Here is a 20212-nt window from a genome sequence, read left to right on the forward strand (position 1 = left end):
AGGTCAGGATCCTGTCCCTTCCTAGAAGTGATGATTAAGGGATGTGGGTAACAGAACTGCCAGAATGTTTTAACTTCCTCATGAAAGTCTTGTCTCCCCAATCAGATGCCAAACTCATCCTGGTTCTTTTCTTGTTGGCACCTCCACCACTTCTCATTATGCCCATTACATGTTAAAACAATAACTTTCTTGATTTCATTCTGAAGACATCGACCGGCTAGGCTCTTTCTTCACCAGCTTTGACCAAAAAGAAGGTCAAGACACTCTGAGCAAACAAAACCAATAAAAGATTGAGGAGACAAAATAATCTGAGTTTAGATGTCGATTGTCTTGAAATCCAAACCCCCCACACTTTATTTTTTAAGGGCTGCCATACCATGCCTGTCTATATATGCCTGTCTCTTCCCTCTATAACGATTGACCTCTTCCCCTTTTAAAGGACCTTAAAGAGACATCATTGCAACATGCCATTCCCAGAGTCCAGGCATGGAAGTGATGGCTAGCTAGCTGGCCCAGTGCCATCACTCTCCTAACTGCAAACTTGAGAGCTCGCTGCCAGGGAAAGGGGGCATATGGAATAAATTAGCTAGCTGAACTATTTTGTCACTCGAAAACAGACTTAACCCTTGTTGACCCAGCAGGCTCTGTAGCCACAGCAACATTCAATGCCTCTTCCACCACAGTACATTGACATCACCACTAGTCCTGTTATCCACCCACCCCTCCTGTATTTATACCAACAGTCCTATCTGTATTGCCCTTATTCACACATATACTCAAACTCCTAGCATCCAACCCACTACTCCCATCATTGTCTCTAGACTTCCTAAAGCTTTTTACGAGAGACATTATATCAACATGCAGCAGATGACCCAGCACCCATCATCTCAATGGCTTCACAGAGCACCTGAGCACCACTGCACTGAACAAACCCCTCCAAAAGAAGAACAGCCATCAGCACCAGTGCCCCAGGATTGGTCACCATCCGATCTGCCTCTGCCATCTTAAATTTCTGTTCCCTGCTCCTATGCTCTGAGTCCTCTTCAAAGCCTAATCTCGTGACGCTAATGGGGCCAATACCCTGTGGTAACTTTTCAGGTGACCAAGAGCGCACATAGCGAGGAACATAGACCAGTCTCAACTCCTGCATTGTTGTCTTCATCTCTTTTTTTCACTTTATTCTCTCCAGGAACGTCATCAGGTAGGTTACCCCCAAAAGAGAGGTCCTCGTTGGAGACTCGAGCTGGTATATCTGAGCAATAAGTAACCCATCCAAAATGTTGCTCTCCTCATCACTACTTCTGAAGAAGGCAGCAAAAACTGTTCCAGATGGAGACTCCCATATATTCTCTTCCCTTCTGGATGTCTATCCTCATCTTCCTCCACAACCTGGGCTTTCTATGCAATTTCAGAGAACCTCATGACCTTTTTCTGCTTCTCTTTAAAAAGCCCACTACCCTCCAAGATGCAGGTCCTCCACTACATCAGAATGTTCATCTCATCCCTGTTTCTGTATTTGGGCTTTGAATTTCTGGCTTCTGCTTCTTGGATGCTGAGTCAATCCTTACATTGGTACAGCAAAGCTGCTCCTGAATCTACTTCAAACTCTCCCGACATCTTCAAAATTGCAGAGGTTACTCAAGATCCTGCAACCAACGGTGGTAATTTCCTCCCTGAATACGCACTCATCCCAGGATTTACATGTGTGACCTCTTCTCTTTGCCGCCTCAGGAGCATCATCTCTCACTCCAGACAACTCTCCATAGGGGCCAAAGGTGGAAATGAGGGCACATCACTGCTCCTTAGGCAAGATTTCCTTACCCCTGGCCAGATGGTGAAATCCTGGCTAGTTGCTGGCTTCCTCTGCTCCCTGCCACCCTAAACCAGAGAGCAGGGCACTGGGACTTCATCCAGGTGAAAGTCCAAGATCCAACTCTGGCACATGTACTTCTCCCATCTCACTAGATTTTTTACAGGAGCAACATGAGACACAGCTATGAGAGAAAGGAGTCAGAATCCGCAGAACACCGCAGTTTATGGTGAATGGTCGGAGTGCTCATGCTGACCCCCGCCTGCTGCAGCGCCCCAGAGTCCTGGTCGTTGCAGTACTGTGGCTCCGCCACTAAGGGGAGCTATGGTGCGTCTGATGGCACTGAAAGAGTTCATCTGATCAGGTATCACAGACACCAATACATTTCACAGTCGGGCCTCCGGGGGGAGCTAAGGGTTCTATTCACTAGGCCACTCCCCACCATAGTGGGTAAACTGGGGGTCAGGCAGGAAGTTAGATCAGAAAGCTGACTGGGTAGGAACCAGGCAACACCTTGTGGCAGAGGGTGTTGTGGGGGAAGATACAGTAGGGTCTCTGTCAGGGGTGGGATCCTGACAGAGGCTTGGCAACTTGAACGAACGTAACGGGACCGTGCCTGCTCAGGATAGTGGCGGTGCCCAAGGAAGGATTAGAAGCGAGATAGATTGTGCTGAGTGAGAAACGAGATCAAGCAAAAGGAGAATACCAGTAGGAGTCGTGCTGTAAGACCGAGGCAACACCCTACTGAGGTGCACTACCGGTGGCCGGAACGCCGAGGGAGTATCATAACATTCAGCTTCAAGCAATACTCCAAACAGCGGCAGGGCAGTCAGTCTAAGGCGGGCTGTCTAACTTATATCACCTATGCAGTCTTGGGGGGCAACTTGTGGAGAGGGGCGACTCTAGGGTCCCGGAAGAGCTCCGAGCCTACCCGTCAAACGGGTGCCGTCCCAACCAGAACACCAGGGAGGGACGGAGGATTAGCAGAACATCATCTAATCGAGTTGTGAGGGAACTTAAGAAACAGACACAACAGTTGTGGGGACTTTCCGTAAGCACAGCAGGGAAGGACCACAACACATAGCGCTAGCAGGAAGGCACAGATTTCCACCTGCTAAGAGAACTCTGGAGGTGCCATTGGGCCGGCCGGACTTGCGCAGCCTGGTTATCCGGATTCCAGACTGAGGACCCAGAAATCTTCAGTAAAGAGGTAAAGAGACTGCAACCTGGTGTCCTCATTATTTACTGCACCGCACCACCACAGCCTCACCACCTTCACCCGTCATCATCTTTCACTGTGCGCCCCTCGGCAGGGTCACGGACTGGGCCTAGCCACCGTGACAACCCCAGAGCAGAGACTCAGAGGCCCGGTACCGGGTACCCCTCGGCCCTGCGGCGGTGGGGGCGCTACAACTTGGCGTCACGAACAGGATTCTACTTAAGCCTGAAGAATCAGGTCATGTGTGCCTTGGGACTGTGATTTGTTGTGCTTGGACTGTACTTTATTGCAAAGACTGTGCTGTGCCATTTACCGCCAAAATCCGCCGCCATTATAGCGCTGAGGAGAGCGCAGGAGGAGAAGAGGGGCGTGGAGTGGGCGTAGGCAAGCTGGAGAGCGCGAACAACAATGGCCGCCCAGTCTAAATATTTCTGTGTCCTGAGGACGTGTCCGTCAACAGCTGAGGTCCGCCTCCTGATCCTGTTTGGAGGGTGGAGACCATGGAGACGGGGCCGCCCACGAAAGAGACCGCGGGAAGAGGACACTGGAGAAGGAGAAAAGATGGCGACACCGGGAACACCGCGTGGGACTGACCCGATCCAGCCTGAGGCTGCGCCACTCGACACAGCCCCAGATGCGCCAACGTTGCGGGGACTGACCCTCACGGAGCCACCGATGGGCTGACCCCCCTTGCCACTGTCTGAGGAGTGTGTAGCTGCAGCCGAGGCCCGCCGGATAGCACGCCGCTTGGAGGCTGATGCCCGCGTGCTCGCTCGGCTGGGCCAGCCCACTGAGGTCCGTTTGTCTCTAGTGTCCCCTGCTCCTCCCAACCCGGCCGCGGCTGAAAGTGCGTTGCAGACGCAGGGCCTGAAGATCATGCCAGAGGCCGAACACCTGCGGCGCTTGGTGGCTGCATGGCGAGACCGACCACAACCGGCAACCCAGGTTGATCTGACCAACGTCGCAGAGGTCCCATCGTCCCACTGGGGTGTAGTGGTCTCCTTCAACCCCCGACATGGAAGAGGGGTTATACAGGAGATCGGGGAGCCGCTACAAGTCCACGTGGACCGGGAGGAGGTAGAGCCCTGCGGAGGAAGGTTCGCTCGCGACCTGGAGCCAGGTGATGCTGTAACCTACACCAGGTGGAGGAGGGCAACAGGCGAAGCTGGCTGGATGGCGCGGGGCGTCCAGCGGTGCGTCGCACTCCAAGCCACTGCCGGAGCATCAGAGGATGAACCTCCTGCTGCAAAAGCCACAGAACCTGTCCCTGCGGAGCGGCGGGGAACCCGGACCCACCATGTACCTGGGGGGCGTGTGGGATCATCAGTGAAAAGAACATCGCGGCGAGGGATCCTGTCATTGCTGGGATCAGAACCGCTCCCTGGATCGGCAGCACGACCCGTTGGTCTGGTGAGGCCCGGAAGGAAATCACCTTCTTCCCCGGAAAATGAGTAAGCATAAATGCTTTATAAATGTAAATAGTTACTGTTCTCTTATGTTGCTGCTAAAACCCGTCCAGGGTTAACTCTTAAGGGGATCCTTTTGTTAACCCGGGATCCCTATTGTTTTGTTTGTTTTTTCTAAGTTTTGCACAAGTTTCCAGAACTGCCGCAATCATGAACAGTGCATGATACAAACTTTTTGTACATAGTTTGCACCTTATTAAAGGTGCTCCCTACTGGTTTTACTTCAAAAAGGACTCTTTGTGAAGATACCACACTGGAACCTTTGCCGAGTAAGGACTGGTAGCTTGAGAAGATATGCTACCTCATGGAGACTTGGTTCCCTCTTAAAGGGGATGTTCATCTGTTGCACTTAAATGGTGATATTGCTTTAAAGGCTAAGAGATAGCAATAATGTTTGATGAAAGAAAGTGATGATAATGTTTATATGAGAAAGTTATATGTATCCAGCTAGTTAATTGTAAAGAAATGCTGATGATGTTCTCCGAAAGAAAGTGGAAGATAGAAGAAGGATGCAGTGGGCCCGTAGGGGTAGACGTGGTGTCCAGCATGCATGTTAGTGAGAAAGATAATGAGAAAGTTTAATGTTCGATAGAAAGTGTTTTTGATAATGTTGATAGATAATGGGGATAGAAGGTGAACCCTGAGTCCTCAGGGGAGTCATGTAAAAATGGCTCGGTGCTCTTAAACTGAAAGTAATGTTATGCTCTATACTGTGTATAGTAGTTGAAAAGGCAGTAGGCCCGGGCTGAACGGGGCGGTCCTGCATAGAAAGGAGAGGCAGTAGGTCTGGTGCCGTTAGGACAGGCGGTCCTGCAGATTTAAAGAAGGAGAATGAAAAAGTTAATTTGCCTTATAATGTGATTATAAGAAGGTCTTTAGTGGATTCAGAGTGTATGTCCTTAAAGGCAATGTTAAATTATTGTTCCACAATTTTGCACTTAGTAGAATACCCGGTTGGGTAAGAAAAGTTAATTGTAGCATGTTGCTATGATATCTAACCATGTTTGTAACGTTCAAGTGTCCTCACCTCCCATAAAGGGAAGCTCTGTTTAAGTATACTTATTGTTATTGCCCTCAACAAAACTGTATGTCTTTTTGCTAACTTGTATTGTTGTTTTCTTCTCAGTCCCGGAGTACTGTGTTTAACCAGGGGGGAGTGCAGCGCCCCAGAGTCCTGGTCGTTGCAGTACTGTGGCTCCGCCACTAAGGGGAGCTATGGTGCGTCTGATGGCACTGAAAGAGTTAATCTGATCAGGTATCACAGACACCAATACATTTCACAGTCGGGCCTCCGGGGGGAGCTAAGGGTTCTATTCACTAGGCCACTCCCCACCATAGTGGGTAAACTGGGGGTCAGGCAGGAAGTTAGATCAGAAAGCTGACTGGGTTGGAACCAGGCAACACCTTGTGGCAGAGGGTGTTGTGGGGGAAGATACAGTAGGGTCTCTGTCAGGGGTGGGATCCTGACAGAGGCTTGGCAACTTGAACGAACGTAACGGGACCGTGCCTGCTCAGGATAGCGGCGGTGCCCAAGGAAGGATTAGAAGCGAGATAGATTGTGCTGAGTGAGAAACGAGATCACGCAAAGGAGAAATACCAGTAGGAGTCGTGCTGTAAGACCGAAGCAACATCCTACTGAGGCGCACTACCGGTGGCCGGAACGCCGAGGGAGTATCATAACATTCAGCTTCAAGCAATACTCCAAACAGCGGCAGGACAGTCAGTCTAAGGCGGGCTGTCTAACTTTAATCACCTATGCAGTCTTGGGGGGCAACTTGTGGAGAGGGGCGACTCTAGGGTCCCGGAAGAGCTCTGAGCCTACCCGTCAAACGGGTGCCGTCCCAACCAGAACACCAGGGAGGGACGGAGGATTAGCAGAACATCATCTAATCGAGTTGTGAGGGAACTTAAGAAACAGACACAACAGTTGTGGGGACTTTCCGTAAGCACAGCAGGGAAGGACCACAACACATAGCGCTAGCAGGAAGGCACAGATTTCCACCTGCTCAGAGAACTCTGGAGGTGCCATTGGGCCGGCCGGACTTGCGCAGCCTGGTTATCCGGATTCCGGACTGAGGACCCAGAAATCTTCAGTAAAGAGACTGCAACCTGGTGTCCTCATTATTTACTGCACCGCACCACCACAGCCTCACCACCTTCACCCGTCATCATCTTTCACTGTGCGCCCCTCGGCAGGGTCACGGACTGGGCCTAGCCACCGTGACAACCCCAGAGCAGAGACTCAGAGGCCCGGTACCGGGTACCCCTCGGCCCTGCGGCGGTGGGGGCGCTACACATGAGACACAGCTATGAGAGAAAGGAGTCAGGATCCGCAGAACACCGCAGTTTATGGTGAATGGCGGAGTGCTCATGCTGACCCCCGCCTGCCACCGAAACTACCTATGAGGGCATGTGATCATACGAACTCACCTAAGGCAGCCTGGTCTGATGAATCAGGATTGACTTCATGAGGGTGGCCGGGTGTGTGCGCATCACTTACCTGGGAAAGAGATGTCACCAGGATGCATTATGGGAAGACAAGTCGGCGGAGGCTGTGCGATGGAGCATAGTTCTGAAACTAGAATAGTGGTGCCCAGGACTACCATAACTCATGGCCAAGCCTTTCTCACTGTTACTGCAGGCGTCCTGATGGCACGAAGGAACAATGAAGCAGTCAGGTATTCCTGGTGTGTGTGCCAAACTCTTATGTGAGCTATTAAAACAAATTCCTTCATTATTGAAGCACGCCATTATACCACGGATGAGCGAACGTGTAACTGTACGAAGTATGGAGGCCGATCTGGAAACATGAACAGTGCTTAACCTCCAGACTCGTCAGGGCATGTACGCACTCTCCTGTGCTGCTTCTACAAATCCCCCTTGTCACAGGAGCCTGACGGATGTGTTGGGAGACTTGTAAGATGCCCAAGCGAGGTAGTCGTGGGAGAGATTCGGTCCCCACTCGCTCTGGCATCCTACAGCCATGGTGTGTCTCAGTCCCGATCTGCTGCTGTGTATGTGTTACTTTCCACTTACTTCTGGCCGGGAGGCCTCTTCTGACCCCAGGAATCCGTCTTCTGGAACCAGGGCAACAATCAAAAACCAAACTTTTACTGTGTGAATGACAGTCTGTATAGTAGTTACAGGCAGGAACAAAACATAAGGCCCAACGAGTTGTCATCTTCCCCACAGGTACCGGATACAACTTTAGCCCTGGTTCTCGGGATAGGTGGCACATCCCCCTCTCTAGCTCTCATAGCCCTTGAGGATCTTCCTCACCTCTAGCAGTGTATCTGGATTGCAATACCTTCCGCCCCATGTGGTCCGAGTCCATCTTTCTCTGTAGCTTCACAAGCTGAGTGTGCCCCTCGCCCCCAACGTCCATCTCGAGGTTGCCCTTGGCCATTACATCTCGAGGTTGCCCTTGGCCATTACATCTCGAGGTTGCCCTTGGCCATTACATCTCGAGGTTGCCCTTGGCCATTACATCTCGAGGTTGCCCTTGGCCATTACGTCTCGAGGTTGCCCTTGGCCATTACATCTCGAGGTTGCCCTTGGCCATTACATCTCGAGGTTGCCCTTGGCCATTACATCTCGAGGTTGCCCTTGGCCATTACATCTCGAGGATGCCCTTGGACATTAGAAGGAAACACACAGAAGGGTATTTGCGTCAATTCGCTGCCCCGAATATTAGGCTCACGCTGTCCCTAGCAGCCAATAATCCTGCTGTGTACTCACTACTGCCCTCTCATTGACTGACTTGTCACTTCCAAATCTGTGGATCCCATCTGACTCAAGCTGCCCAAACAACAGCTCCGCGATGGCCTACAGGGATATTATTCTCTAAACCGGAGGAGGAATACATTAAAGATCCGACTGGAGACCAGACGAGTCCAGTGCCGCCTCCGGCCGGATCCGCCCAGTGCCGGAGTCCTGTCAATCACCTGGAGGGCAGGTTCAAGTCCCCAAAAGGGCAGTTAAAAAAATTTATATATATATATATATATATATATATATATATATTTTTTTTTTTTTTTAAGTAAAATAATAAATAAACCTATTAGGAATTGTCGAGCCCATAAAAAACAGATCTATTAAAATATCAAATAATAATATCAAAGAGAAATAAAAGAAAAACTAAAGGTCCCAGTAAAGGAGCTGAAGTATCACTATAGAAACATTTGTTTCCCATAGCAACCAAACTGGTGGTTGCCATGGGAAACAGTATCACCTGTGGTGCAGCTCTGCGAGCCGCCGTATCTAGGCGGCCGACCTGGCCCCGCCCCCAGGTCACTGACACCTGTCACTCACGTGACCACCTCCCTAACTGGGCGGGAGCTGAGGAAAGGGCGTGGTCGCCCTCTCAGTTGTCCGATGACGTTACTGCAAGATGGTGCCTGCCGGGGAGGAGGAGGAAGATGGAGCGGAGAGAAACGGACATGCCAGTGAGTGAGAACGGGAGCAGCGTTGTCACAGGCGGCTGGTGATGAGTGTAATGTCCGCCGTGTGTGCGGGGAGCGGCTGGGCTGTCATGTGGCTGCTGTGTGTCCGCATGTCCTGCTGCCACATTATACTAAAGGGTCTGACAGGGGGCAAGTGCCTGCACCGCATGCTGGCGACCACCATTGTGCCCCCCAGTGAGTAGCTGCTGCAGTGCCCCCATAACAGGGACCTTCTCCTCTGCAGTGCCCCCATAACAGGGACCTTCTCCCCTGCTGTGCCCCCATAACAGGGACCTTCTCCCCTGCTGTGCCCCCATAACAGGGACCTTCTCCCCTGCTGTGCCCCCATAACAGGGTCCTTCCCCTCTGCAGTGCCCCCATAACAGGGACCTTCTCCTCTGCAGTGCCCCCATAACAGGGACTTTCTCCTCTGCGGTGCCCCCATAACAGGGACCTTCTCCTCTGCAGTGCCCCCATAACAGGGACCTTCTCCTCTGCAGTGCCCCCATAACAGGGACCTTCTCCTCTGCAGTGCCCCCATAACAGGGACCTTCTCTGCAGTGCCCCCATAACAGGGACCTTCTCCCCTGCTGTGCCCCCATAACAGGGACCTTCTCCCCTGCTGTGCCCCCATAACAGGGACCTTCCCCTCTGCAGTGCCCCCATAACAGGGACCTTCTCCTCTGCAGTGCCCCCATAACAGGGACCTTCTCCTCTGCAGTGCCCCCATAACAGGGACCTTCTCCTCTGCAGTGCCCCCATAACAGGGACCTTCTCCCCTGCTGTGCCCCCATAACAGGGACCTTCTCCCCTGCTGTGCCCCCATAACAGGGACCTTCTCCCCTGCTGTGCCCCCATAACAGGGACCTTCCCCTCTGCTGTGCCCCCATAACAGGGACCTTCTCCCCTGCTGTGCCCCCATAACAGGGACCTTCTCCCCTGCAGTGCCCCCATAACAGGGACCTTCTCCTCTGCAGTGCCCCCATAACAGGGACCTTCTCCCCTGCTGTGCCCCCATAACAGGGACCTTCTCCCCTGCTGTGCCCCCATAACAGGGACCTTCTCCCCTGCTGTGCCCCCATAACAGGGTCCTTCTCCCCTGCTGTACCCCCATAACAGGGTCCTTCTCCCCTGCTGTGCCCCCATAACAGGGTCCTTCTCCCCTGCTGTGCCCCCATAACAGGGTCCTTCTCCCCTGCTGTGCCCCCATAACAGGGTCCTTCTCCCCTGCTGTGCCCCCATAACAGGGTCCTTCTCCCCTGCTGTGCCCCCATAACAGGGTCTTTCTCCCCTGCTGTGCCCCCATAACAGGGACCTTCTCCTCTGCTGTGCCCCCATAACAGGGACCTTCTCCTCTGCTGTGCCCCATAACAGGGACCTTCTCCTCTGCAGTGCCCCCGTAACAGGGACCTTCTCCCCTGCTGTGCCCCCATAACAGGGACCTTAGCACATGGTTCCTTTGTGTGAGACCCGCCACTGACCAGTTTATTGCTGTCGTCCGGTCGCGGTGAGTTGCTTTTGTGCAGCACTTATATTGATGTTTAAAGAAAAGTTGCTCCGGGGGTGAATACTTTTGCATCTGTCGCTGTGTGATTGTGTTCTGTCGGGTGTCTCCGCTCTGGGGCGTGAGCAGATTGGGGTCTGGGTCAGCTTTGCTCGCTGATTGTGATGAGGATAAGGGTCGGCAGGATCCACAGCGGGAAATCAGAGGGTCTGTGCTGTCTTCTGTCATTGTGCAATTTGTCCACTAGGTGGCGCCATGCCAGAGGGGATCAATCATTCTTATTAGTATACTTTATCTCCATATTAACTACGAAACTGATGGGGGTCCAACTTCTGGGACACCCGCCGATCACCGTAACGGGGTGCGACCATTGTTCCATTCATTGCCTATGAGACTTCCTCCGCAGTCCCATGGAGAACGATTGGAGGTGCGGTCGTATCTCCGCTCCTAGTCCGGGGCAGCACAGGGCACCTGCGGGGGACTTAACGTAATGACTGTCGTAAAAAGGCATATTGGCTGTTTATTAAGGGGTTAATGCTCTGGCACACACTGGGTAGCCTGGAATAGTAGGGTGCACGGCTGACATTCCGCCACATAGTGCTAGGAAAGCATGGGCACCTCCAGAACAGGTGCGGACAGGACATGTATGGGAAGGTATGTGCCGGCATTCATTGGCTGAGCCTCGCTCAGCCCAGATCCACGGACGAGATTACAGCAGATGAATCAGTGCGATATAGCAGTGCCGGAAATGTCGCCACCATGTGCACAGCTGCAAGAGGTAAGGCTGAATCCCACAGTTTCACAACCGCGGAGATATCCTTCCCGGGAAGCGTCAGGCTTCTCCTTGGACTTTGGCCATTCTGCAGGATGTCGGGGATCAGCTGTTGTGTTAGTCAGGACATGCTGGGGTTTGTAGTTGCACAGCTGCTGATCAACAATGTGTTGAGGATACCTTGATGGCAGATTCGGGCACATTGGATTTTTACTTGTGGGGTGGTATGTGGGGTAGGTCGAAAGGTGGTTGACCCATTGGACCCCCAACACCCTGACCCATCGACAGTGTATCGCTTTGGCGTCTGACAGCTGAACATTAAGCATAGGATCTGTTCTGCAGGACCCGGCAGCGGCTGCTACACCCTGAACGGAGCGGTTCATATACGTGTGTATATACGGTGGCCACCGTGGCTCATAATGGCTGATCGCTGGGGTTTCTTGGCCTCTGAGTCCCACCTATCAATATGGATAGGGTGTCAATATGCCGTGACCGGACAACCCCTTTAAGGATTAGACATCACCTTAGGGTTGACGTGAGAATTGGTTTCCCCTTTATTGCAGCATCAGACTCCTGATAGGGGGACGTATGGCGGTATCAGCGCTGTGGCTCCTCCGTTCTCAGGACCGGGCAGGTGTAGGATGTCGGCACGTGGTCACCCGATCCGCCATCTTCAGTTTCGCCCTTATATACAATATTCGTGATCACTCTTCCGAGAAAATGTCTGGAGACGCAGAGAGGGACGGAACGGCCGCCGCAGACATGGAGCGTCAGGCTGGTAAATGATGCGTGGGGCTTCATGTGCGCCGCAGGCGATTTATCCCGTTTCCTATTTGCTCTATTGATTTTATAAATGCCGTTTTGTTTTTGCTGCAAAGTCGGTGATTTCGCCCAAAGTGGATGAGGCTTTTTCTTGCCCCGTGTGCATGAAGCCTGAGCGAGAGCGTGACCGCATTGCCAGAATTGGCTGATATTTCGGGATTTGTCTTTGCATTGATCAGTTCAGCGTTATTGATCGCTCCCATCCTCTCATTGTCACTGGTCTTATGACTACAAAGAGCCTCCTGTCCCATCCCCCTCCCATGGAGCGAGTGGCCGGCCCCTCACACCACCCCTGACCCTCCGATTATTGGCTGCCACTGACCCTGCACTCTCACAGAAAACATGGAGCCGTCAGCCGGGGTCAGACCTCTCCGAGCCTGCGGGTCCTGACTGTAAGTAATCCTGTGTCACCTCCTCTGCTGTACTAGATCTGCTCCTTCTTAGTTCAGGGCCTTTTTTAAAAAATGTTTTGGTAAATTTTCTTCCTGGATGTATATTATATGCGGATTTATCATCCGAGGTTCCATTCCCAGGAGATCAATGGACGCTTGTGACCCTTGGACCATAGCGGCATTTGCCATCCTGGTTTTTATAGTACTTTTCTTTATTTATTTAATTTTTAATGCAAAAGTTGTCTCCCATTGACATCAATTGGGTAGAAAAAATATTCCGGAAAACGCAGCATTGCTCTGAAATTATCCAGATTTCCAGGTTCTGCGCATGTCACAATCTGTCAGCCCCTACACTAATGCCCGGCGGACCCCTCTGACGTGTCTGTACATGTCCTGTACTATGGGGGCTAAAAAACAATAAATAAAACTGTGTGTATATTTTTCAGCTAGTTTTTTGTACATGTTTTTTAAGCCGCTTTTCACAGGTTTGTTACGTGATCCCCACACATCACGGTGGAGTCACATTATAGTATTTTTTCCCCTTTTGCAGCATCCATTTCTCTGACGGCCCTTTTGAGCGGATTCATTTGCAGGCGGCTTATCTAGAAGGAGCACATCATATTACAGGATGAGTTACAGGGACGCAAAGGGGGGAATGGAACAATTGGCATCAGGACGCCCAGGCAACCTGATATCAGCTGCTAGCGACAGCAGTAGTGATTGTGCAGGGCGAATACTATGAATGTCCGCCTGTCATTATTAGTACTATGTTATGGGGGCAGCTCACAGCCTCCGGACTCACGCACTTGTCGCTTGCACCTGCTGGGGGTGATCACATATACGAGACTTGTCCCCATATTGTAGTTATATCCCCATATTGTATATATGTCCCCATATTGAAGTCATGTCGCCACATCCAGGTCCTCAAATTTATGTCCCAAGATTTAAGGAGGAAAATAGAAAAATAATATGAGGCAAAAATTGTGTTCAATTCTGTAAAATCCTCCATTCTGGTTTATATATCCCCAAAATCCTGGTATTTGTGGCCCCCTCATCCCTATCCTGGTATGCGTGGCTCCTCATCCCTATCCTGGTATGCATGGCTCCTCATCCCTATCCTGGTATGCATGGCCCCCTCATCCCTATCCTGGTATGCATGGCCCCCTCATCCCTATCATGGTATACATGGCCTCCTCATCCCCATCCTGGTATACATGGCCCCCTCATCCCTATCCTGGTATGCATGGCTCCTCATCCCTATCCTGGTATGCATGGCTCCTCATCCCTATTCTGGTATACATGGCCCCCTCATCCCTATCCTGGTATACATGGCCTCCTCATCCCCATCCTGGTATACATGGCTCCTCATCCCCATCCTGGTATACATGGCTTCTCATCCCCATCCTGGTATACATGGCTCTTCATCACTATCCTGGTATACATGGCCCCCTCATCCCTATCCTGGTATACATGGCCTCCTCATCCCTATTCTGGTATGCATGGTCTCCTCATCCCCATCCTGATATACATGCCCCCCTCATCCCCATCCTGGTATGCATGGCCCCCTCATCCCTATCCTGGTATGCATGGCTCCTCATCCCCATCCTGGTATACATAGCTCTTCATCTCTATCCTGGTATACGTGGCTCTTCATCCCTATCCTGGTATACATGGCCCCCTCATCCCTATCCTGGTATTCATGGTCCCCTCATCCCTATCCTGGTATGCATCGCCCCCTCATCCCTATACTGGTATTCATGGCCCCCTCATCCCTATCCTTGCATTCATGGCCCCCTCATCCCTATCCTTGCATTCTTGGCCCCCTCATCCCTATCCTGGTATACATGGCCCCCTCATCCCTATCCTGGTATTCATGGCCCCCTCATCCCTATCCTGGTATTCATGGCCCCCTCATCCCTATCCTGGTATTCATGGCCCCCTCATCCCTATTCTGGTATTCATGGCCCCCTCATCCCTATTCTGGTATTCATGGCCCCCTCATCCCTATCCTGGTATTCATGGCCTCCTCATCCCTATCCTGGTATGCATCGCCCCCTCATCCCTATCCTGGTATTCATGGCCCCCTCATCCCTATCCTTGCATTCATGGCCCCCTCATCCCTATCCTGGTATACATGGCCCCCTCATCCCTATCCTGGTATTCATGGCCCCCTCATCCCTATCCTTGCATTCATGGCCCCCTCATCCCTATCCTTGCATTCATGGCCCCCTCATCCCTATTCTGGTATTCATGGCCCCCTCATCCCTATCCTGGTATTCATGGCCCACTCATCCCCATCCTGGTATTCATGGCCTCCTCATCCCTATCCTGGTATTCATGGCCCCCTCATCCCTATTCTGGTATTCATGGCCCCCTCATCCCTATCCTGGTATTCATGGCCCCCTCATCCCTATCCTGGTATTCATGGCCTCCTCATCCCTATCCTGGTATGCATCGCCCCCTCATCCCTATCCTTGCATTCATGGCCCCCTTATCCCTATCCTTGCATTCATGGCCCCCTCATCCCTATCCTGGTATGCATCGCCCCCTCATCCCTATACTGGTATTCATGGCCCCCTCATCCCTATCCTTGCATTCATGGCCCACTCATCCCCATCCTGGTATACATGGCTCTTCATCACTATCCTGGTATACATGGCCCCCTCATCCCTATCCTGGTATGCATGGCTCCTCATCCCCATCCTGGTATACATAGCTCTTCATCTCTATCCTGGTATACGTGGCTCTTCATCCCTATCCTGGTATACATGGCCCCCTCATCCCTATCCTGGTATTCATGGTCCCCTCATCCCCATCCTGGTATATATGGCTCCTCATCCCCATCCTGGTATACATAGCTCTTCATCTCTATCCTGGTATACGTGGCTCTTCATCCCTATCCTGGTATACATGGCCCCCTCATCCCTATCCTCGTATTCATGGCCCCCTCATCCCTATCTTGGTCTGCATGGCCCCCTCTTTCCTATCCTTGCATTCATGGCCCCCTCTTTCCTATCCTTGCATTCATGGTCCCCTCATCCCTATCCTGGTATGCATCGCCCTCTCATCCCTATCCTGGTATGCATCGCCCCCTCATCCCTATCCTGGTATTCATGGCCCCCTCATCCATATCCTGGCATTTATGGCCCCCTCATCCCTATCCTGGTATTCATGGCCCCCTCATCCCTATCCTTGCATTCATGGCCCCCTCATCCCTATCCTGGTATTCATGGTCCCCTCATCCCTATCCTGGTATGCATCGCCCCCTCATCCCTATACTGGTATTCATGGCCCCCTCATCCCTATCCTTGCATTCATGGCCCCCTCATCCCAATCCTTGTATACATGGCCCCCTCATCCCTATCCTGGTATTCATGGTCCCCTCATCCCTATCCTGGTATTCATGGCCCCCTCATCCCTATCCTGGTATTCATGGCCCCCTCATCCCTATCCTGGTATTCATGGCCCCCTCATCCCTATCCTGGTATTCATGGCCCCCTCATCCCTATCCTGGTATTCATGGCCCCCTCATCCCTATCCTGGTATTCATGGCCTCCTCATCCCTATCCTGGTATTCATGGCCTCCTCATCCCTATCCTGGTATTCATGGCCCCCCTCATCCCTATCCTGGTATTCATGGCCCCCCTCATCCCTATCCTGGTATTCATGGCCCCCCTCATCCCTATCCTGGTATTCATGGCCCCCCTCATCCCTATCCTGGTATTCATGGCCCCCTCATCCCTATCCTGGTATTCATGGCCCCCTCATCCCTATCCTGGTATTCATGGCCCCCTCATCCCTATCCTGGTATTCATGGTCCCCTCATCCCTATCCTGGTATTCATGGCCCCCTCATCCCTTTCCTGGTATACATGGCCCCCTCATCCCTATCCTGGTGGGTAAAAATTCCATTATGCAATGCAAAGGAAATACGGAAAACATGATCTGTTGGTGGCTCTTGAGGACTGAAGTTGAGGAACTGTGGTCCAACACGAATAGGTGGCTTTGGTCTCGGTGGTTAGTCTATTGTGACCCTATGTATTCATTAGTCCTCTTGTCTTGTGTTCCGTTATCTCAGATCCATCACGAGAACTGTTGTTGTTCTTGTTTTTATGCAGTTCATGTCCATCTTGCCAAGCGATCCCGTGCTGTTATTCCATCTACTGATTCATGGGCTCGGGTTATTCTCTAAGCTCGCACATGTTTCGCCCATATGGTCTGTCTGTATAGAGGGCACCCCTGTTGTCCTGCTCATTTCGTGGGACAGCTGGAAACAGGAATGTGATGATCGTTCCGGGAGCAGGGGAAGTTCTGTCCGGTCTCGTGGCTTCCTAGTAATAAGGTTTAATGTCCTGCCAGAGAATGTGTGGTGGAGAACATTACTCTGGAGATCTGTGCGAAACGTTCAACGGCTAGATATGGCCGGTGAAGGGTAAGGTCATTATTCAGCTGGGAACCGGGCAAAATGATACAGCCTTAAAACACGACTAGAGCTATATTTTAGTAGAAGGTTATTCACAACCTGATATAAGACTGTGCGGTCTACAGCTCCAGCCCAAAGGAAAAGCCTCCTTAGATGCACCAAACGTTCTCCTGCCTTGGACTTGTAACTGGTTTCAGAAAGCTCAGCCAGAGAGCAGTCATTTAGTGGTGGCATCACCCAGGCTCCAAAAATATGGTTTATTCTCCCCTCTCTTTGGTTTAGTTCAATACCTGATCTGCAGAGACCTGGGAGTAAATGAACTCTCATGACCAACTGAGACTCCAACCTCTGGCAGTCTTCTGGCCATGTTTTAATAAGGCTGTTTGTGCCCAGGTCACCTACTGACAACCTGTGTGTCAACACCACGTCTTGTCTAAACAGGTTGTGCCCTTTTCATGTTATCTAAGGCGGCTCCTGGGACGTCAGCCATATCTCACCTTCAAGATCCCGGTCTTTAACCCCTTCCCGACATTTGACGTACTATCCCGTCGAGGTGGGGTGGGCCCGTATGACCGCCGACGGGATAGTACGTCATCACCGATCAGCGGCGCTCACGGGGGGAGCGCAGCCGATCGCGGCCGGGTGTCAGCTGCATATCGCAGCTGACATCCGGCACTATGTGCCAGGAGCGGTCACGGACCGCCCCCGGCACATTAACCCCCGGCACACCGCGATCAAACATGATCGCAGTGTACCGGCGGTATAGGGAAGCATCGCGCAGGGAGGGGGCTCCCTGCGGGCTTCCCTGAGACCCCCGGAGCAACGCGATGTGATCGCGTTGCTGCGAGGGTCTCCTACCTCCTTCCTGGCTGCAGGTCCCGGATCCAAGATGGCCGCGGCATCCGGGTCCTGCAGGGAAGGAGGTGGCTTACCGAGTGTCTGCTCAGAGCAGACACTTGGTAAGCCTGCAGCCCTGCACAGCAGATCGTCGATCTGGCAGAGTGCTGTGCACACTGCCAGATCAATGATCTGTGATGTCCCCCCCTGGGACAAAGTAAAAAAGTTAAAAAAAAATTTTTCCACATGTGTAAAAAAAAAAAAAAAAAAAATCCTAAATAAATAATAAAAAAAAAAAATATATTATTCCCATAAATACATTTCTTTATCTAAATAAAAAAAACAAAACAATAAAAGTACACATATTTAGTATCGCCGCGTCCGTAACGACCCAACCTATAAAACTGCCCCACTAGTTAACCCCTTCAGTAAACACCGTAAGAAAAAAAAAAAAAAAACGAGGCAAAAAACAACGCTTTATTACCATACCGCCGAACAAAAAGTGGAATAACACGCGATCAAAAAGACTGATATAAATATCCATGGTACCGCTGAAAACGTCATCTTGTCCCGCAAAAAACAAGCCGCCATACAACATTATCAGCAAAAAAATAAAAAAGTTATAGTCCTGAGAATAAAGCGATACGAAAATAATTATTTTTTCTATATTTTAGTTTTTATCGTATAAAAGCGCCAAAACATAAAAAAATGATATAAATGAGATATCGCTGTAATCGTACTGACCCGAAGAATAAAACTGCTTTATCAATTTTACCAAACGCGGAACGGTATAAACGCCTCCCCCAAAAGAAATTCATGAATAGCTGGTTTTTGGTCATTCTGCCTCACAAAAATCGGAATAAAAAGCGATCAAAAACGGTCACGTGTCCGAAAATGTTACCAATAAAAACGTCAACTCGTCCCGCAAAAAACAAGACCTCACATGACTCTGTGGAGCAAAATGTGGAAAAATTATAGGTCTCAAAATGTGGAGACGCAAAAACTTTTTTGCTATAAAAAGCGTCGCTGGTTTCACACTTGCGTTTTTGTCTGCAGCGTTTTTTGCACAAAAAAACGCATGCGTTTCTTCCCTATATTTAACATTGAAAACGCATGCGGTTTTTTTGTACGCGTTTGGTCGCGTTTTCAAACGCATGCGTTTTTTTTCTGCATGCGTTCATTTTCAGAAATACAACCTGCAGTATTTTCTTGCGTTTTTAAGCACATGCGTTTGTTTGCGTTAAAAACGCATGCATTTAAACACACTGAAAAGCCACCCACCACCATCAAGGTGATAAAGGGATCCAAACCCTAACCCTAACTCTACCCCTAACCTCACCCCTAACCGTTTAATGAACATTTTCTGACAGTCATAGTGCCACGTATTTCAGTGCCACGTATTTCAGTGCCACGTATTTCAGTGCCACGTGTTTCAGTGCCACGTATTTCAGTGCCACGTATCACATATTTCAGTGCCACGTATCACGTATTTCAGTGCCACGTATCACGTATTTCAGTGCCACATATTTTAGTACCACGTATTTCAGTGCCACGTATTTCAGTGCCACGTATTTCAGTGCCACGTATTTCAGTGCCACGTATTTCAGTGCCACGTATTTCAGTGCCACGTATTTCAGTGCCACGTATTTCAGTGCCACGTATTTCAGTGCCACGTATTTCAGTGCCACGTATTTCAGTGCCACGTATCACGTATTTCAGTGCCACGTGTTTCAGTGCCACGTATTTAAGTGCCACGTATCACGTATTTCAGTGCCACGTATTTCAGTGCCACGTATTTCAGTGCCACGTATCACGTATTTCAGTGCCACGTATTTCAGTGCCACGTATTTCAGTGCCACGTATTTCAGTGCCACGTATTTCAGTGCCACGTATCACATATTTCATTGCCACGTTTTTCAGTGCCACGTATTTCAGTGCCACGTATTTCAGTGCCACGTATTTCAGTGCCACGTATTTCAGTGCCACGTATTTCAGTGCCACGTATTTCAGTGCCACGTATTTCAGTGCCACGTATTTCAGTGCCACGTATCACGTATTTCAGTGCCACGTGTTTCAGTGCCACGTATTTAAGTGCCACGTATCACGTATTTCAGTGCCACGTATTTCAGTGCCACGTATTTCAGTGCCACGTATTTCAGTGCCACGTATTTCAGTGCCACGTATTTCAGTCACGTTTAGGGTTAGGGGTAGGGTTAGGGTTAGGGCTAGGGTTGGAGGTAAAGTTAGGGTTGGGGCTAAAGTTAGGGTTGGGGCTAAAGTTAGGGTTAGGGTTTGGATTACATTTACGTTTGGATTAGGGTTGGGATTAGAATTATGGGTGTGTCAGGGCTAGGGGTGTGGTTAGGGTTACCGTTGGGATTAGGGTTAGGGGTGTGTTTGGGTTAGGGTTTCAGGTAGAATTGGGGAGTTTCCACTGTCCAGGCACATCAGGGGCTCTACAAGCGCGACATGGCGTCCAATCTCAATTCCAGCCAATTCTGCGTTGAAAAAGTAAAACAGTGCTCC

The 20212-nt window shown here is 50.7% G+C and overlaps 1 protein-coding gene and 1 long non-coding RNA gene across 7 annotated transcripts in view; one reads left to right on the top strand and one right to left on the bottom strand.

Annotated features, from left to right (window-relative positions):
- Positions 1-8809, bottom strand: part of LOC143770347 (uncharacterized) — a 137351-nt gene extending 128542 nt beyond the window's left edge. For 2 of the 3 annotated variants that reach the window (XR_013214612.1, XR_013214613.1), the window contains exon 1: positions 8727-8809. This is a non-coding gene — a long non-coding RNA (uncharacterized LOC143770347). The remainder of the gene's footprint in view (positions 1-8726) is intronic. The other variant, XR_013214615.1, reaches the window with a different exon arrangement.
- Positions 8787-20212, top strand: part of LIPE (lipase E, hormone sensitive type) — a 37956-nt gene continuing 26530 nt past the window's right edge. For 2 of the 4 annotated variants that reach the window (XM_077259882.1, XM_077259883.1), the window contains exons 1-2: positions 8801-8940; positions 11777-11991. In XM_077259882.1, the coding sequence (XP_077115997.1) occupies positions 8870-8940; positions 11777-11991 (286 nt within the window). In that variant the 5' untranslated portion in view covers positions 8801-8869. Of the gene's footprint in view, positions 8941-11776; positions 11992-20212 lie in introns of all 4 variants that reach the window. The other 2 variants (XM_077259885.1, XM_077259887.1) reach the window with 1 other exon arrangement.

Source organism: Ranitomeya variabilis, chromosome 4 (genome assembly GCF_051348905.1).
Source record: "Ranitomeya variabilis isolate aRanVar5 chromosome 4, aRanVar5.hap1, whole genome shotgun sequence".
NCBI lineage: Eukaryota > Metazoa > Chordata > Amphibia > Anura > Dendrobatidae > Ranitomeya > Ranitomeya variabilis.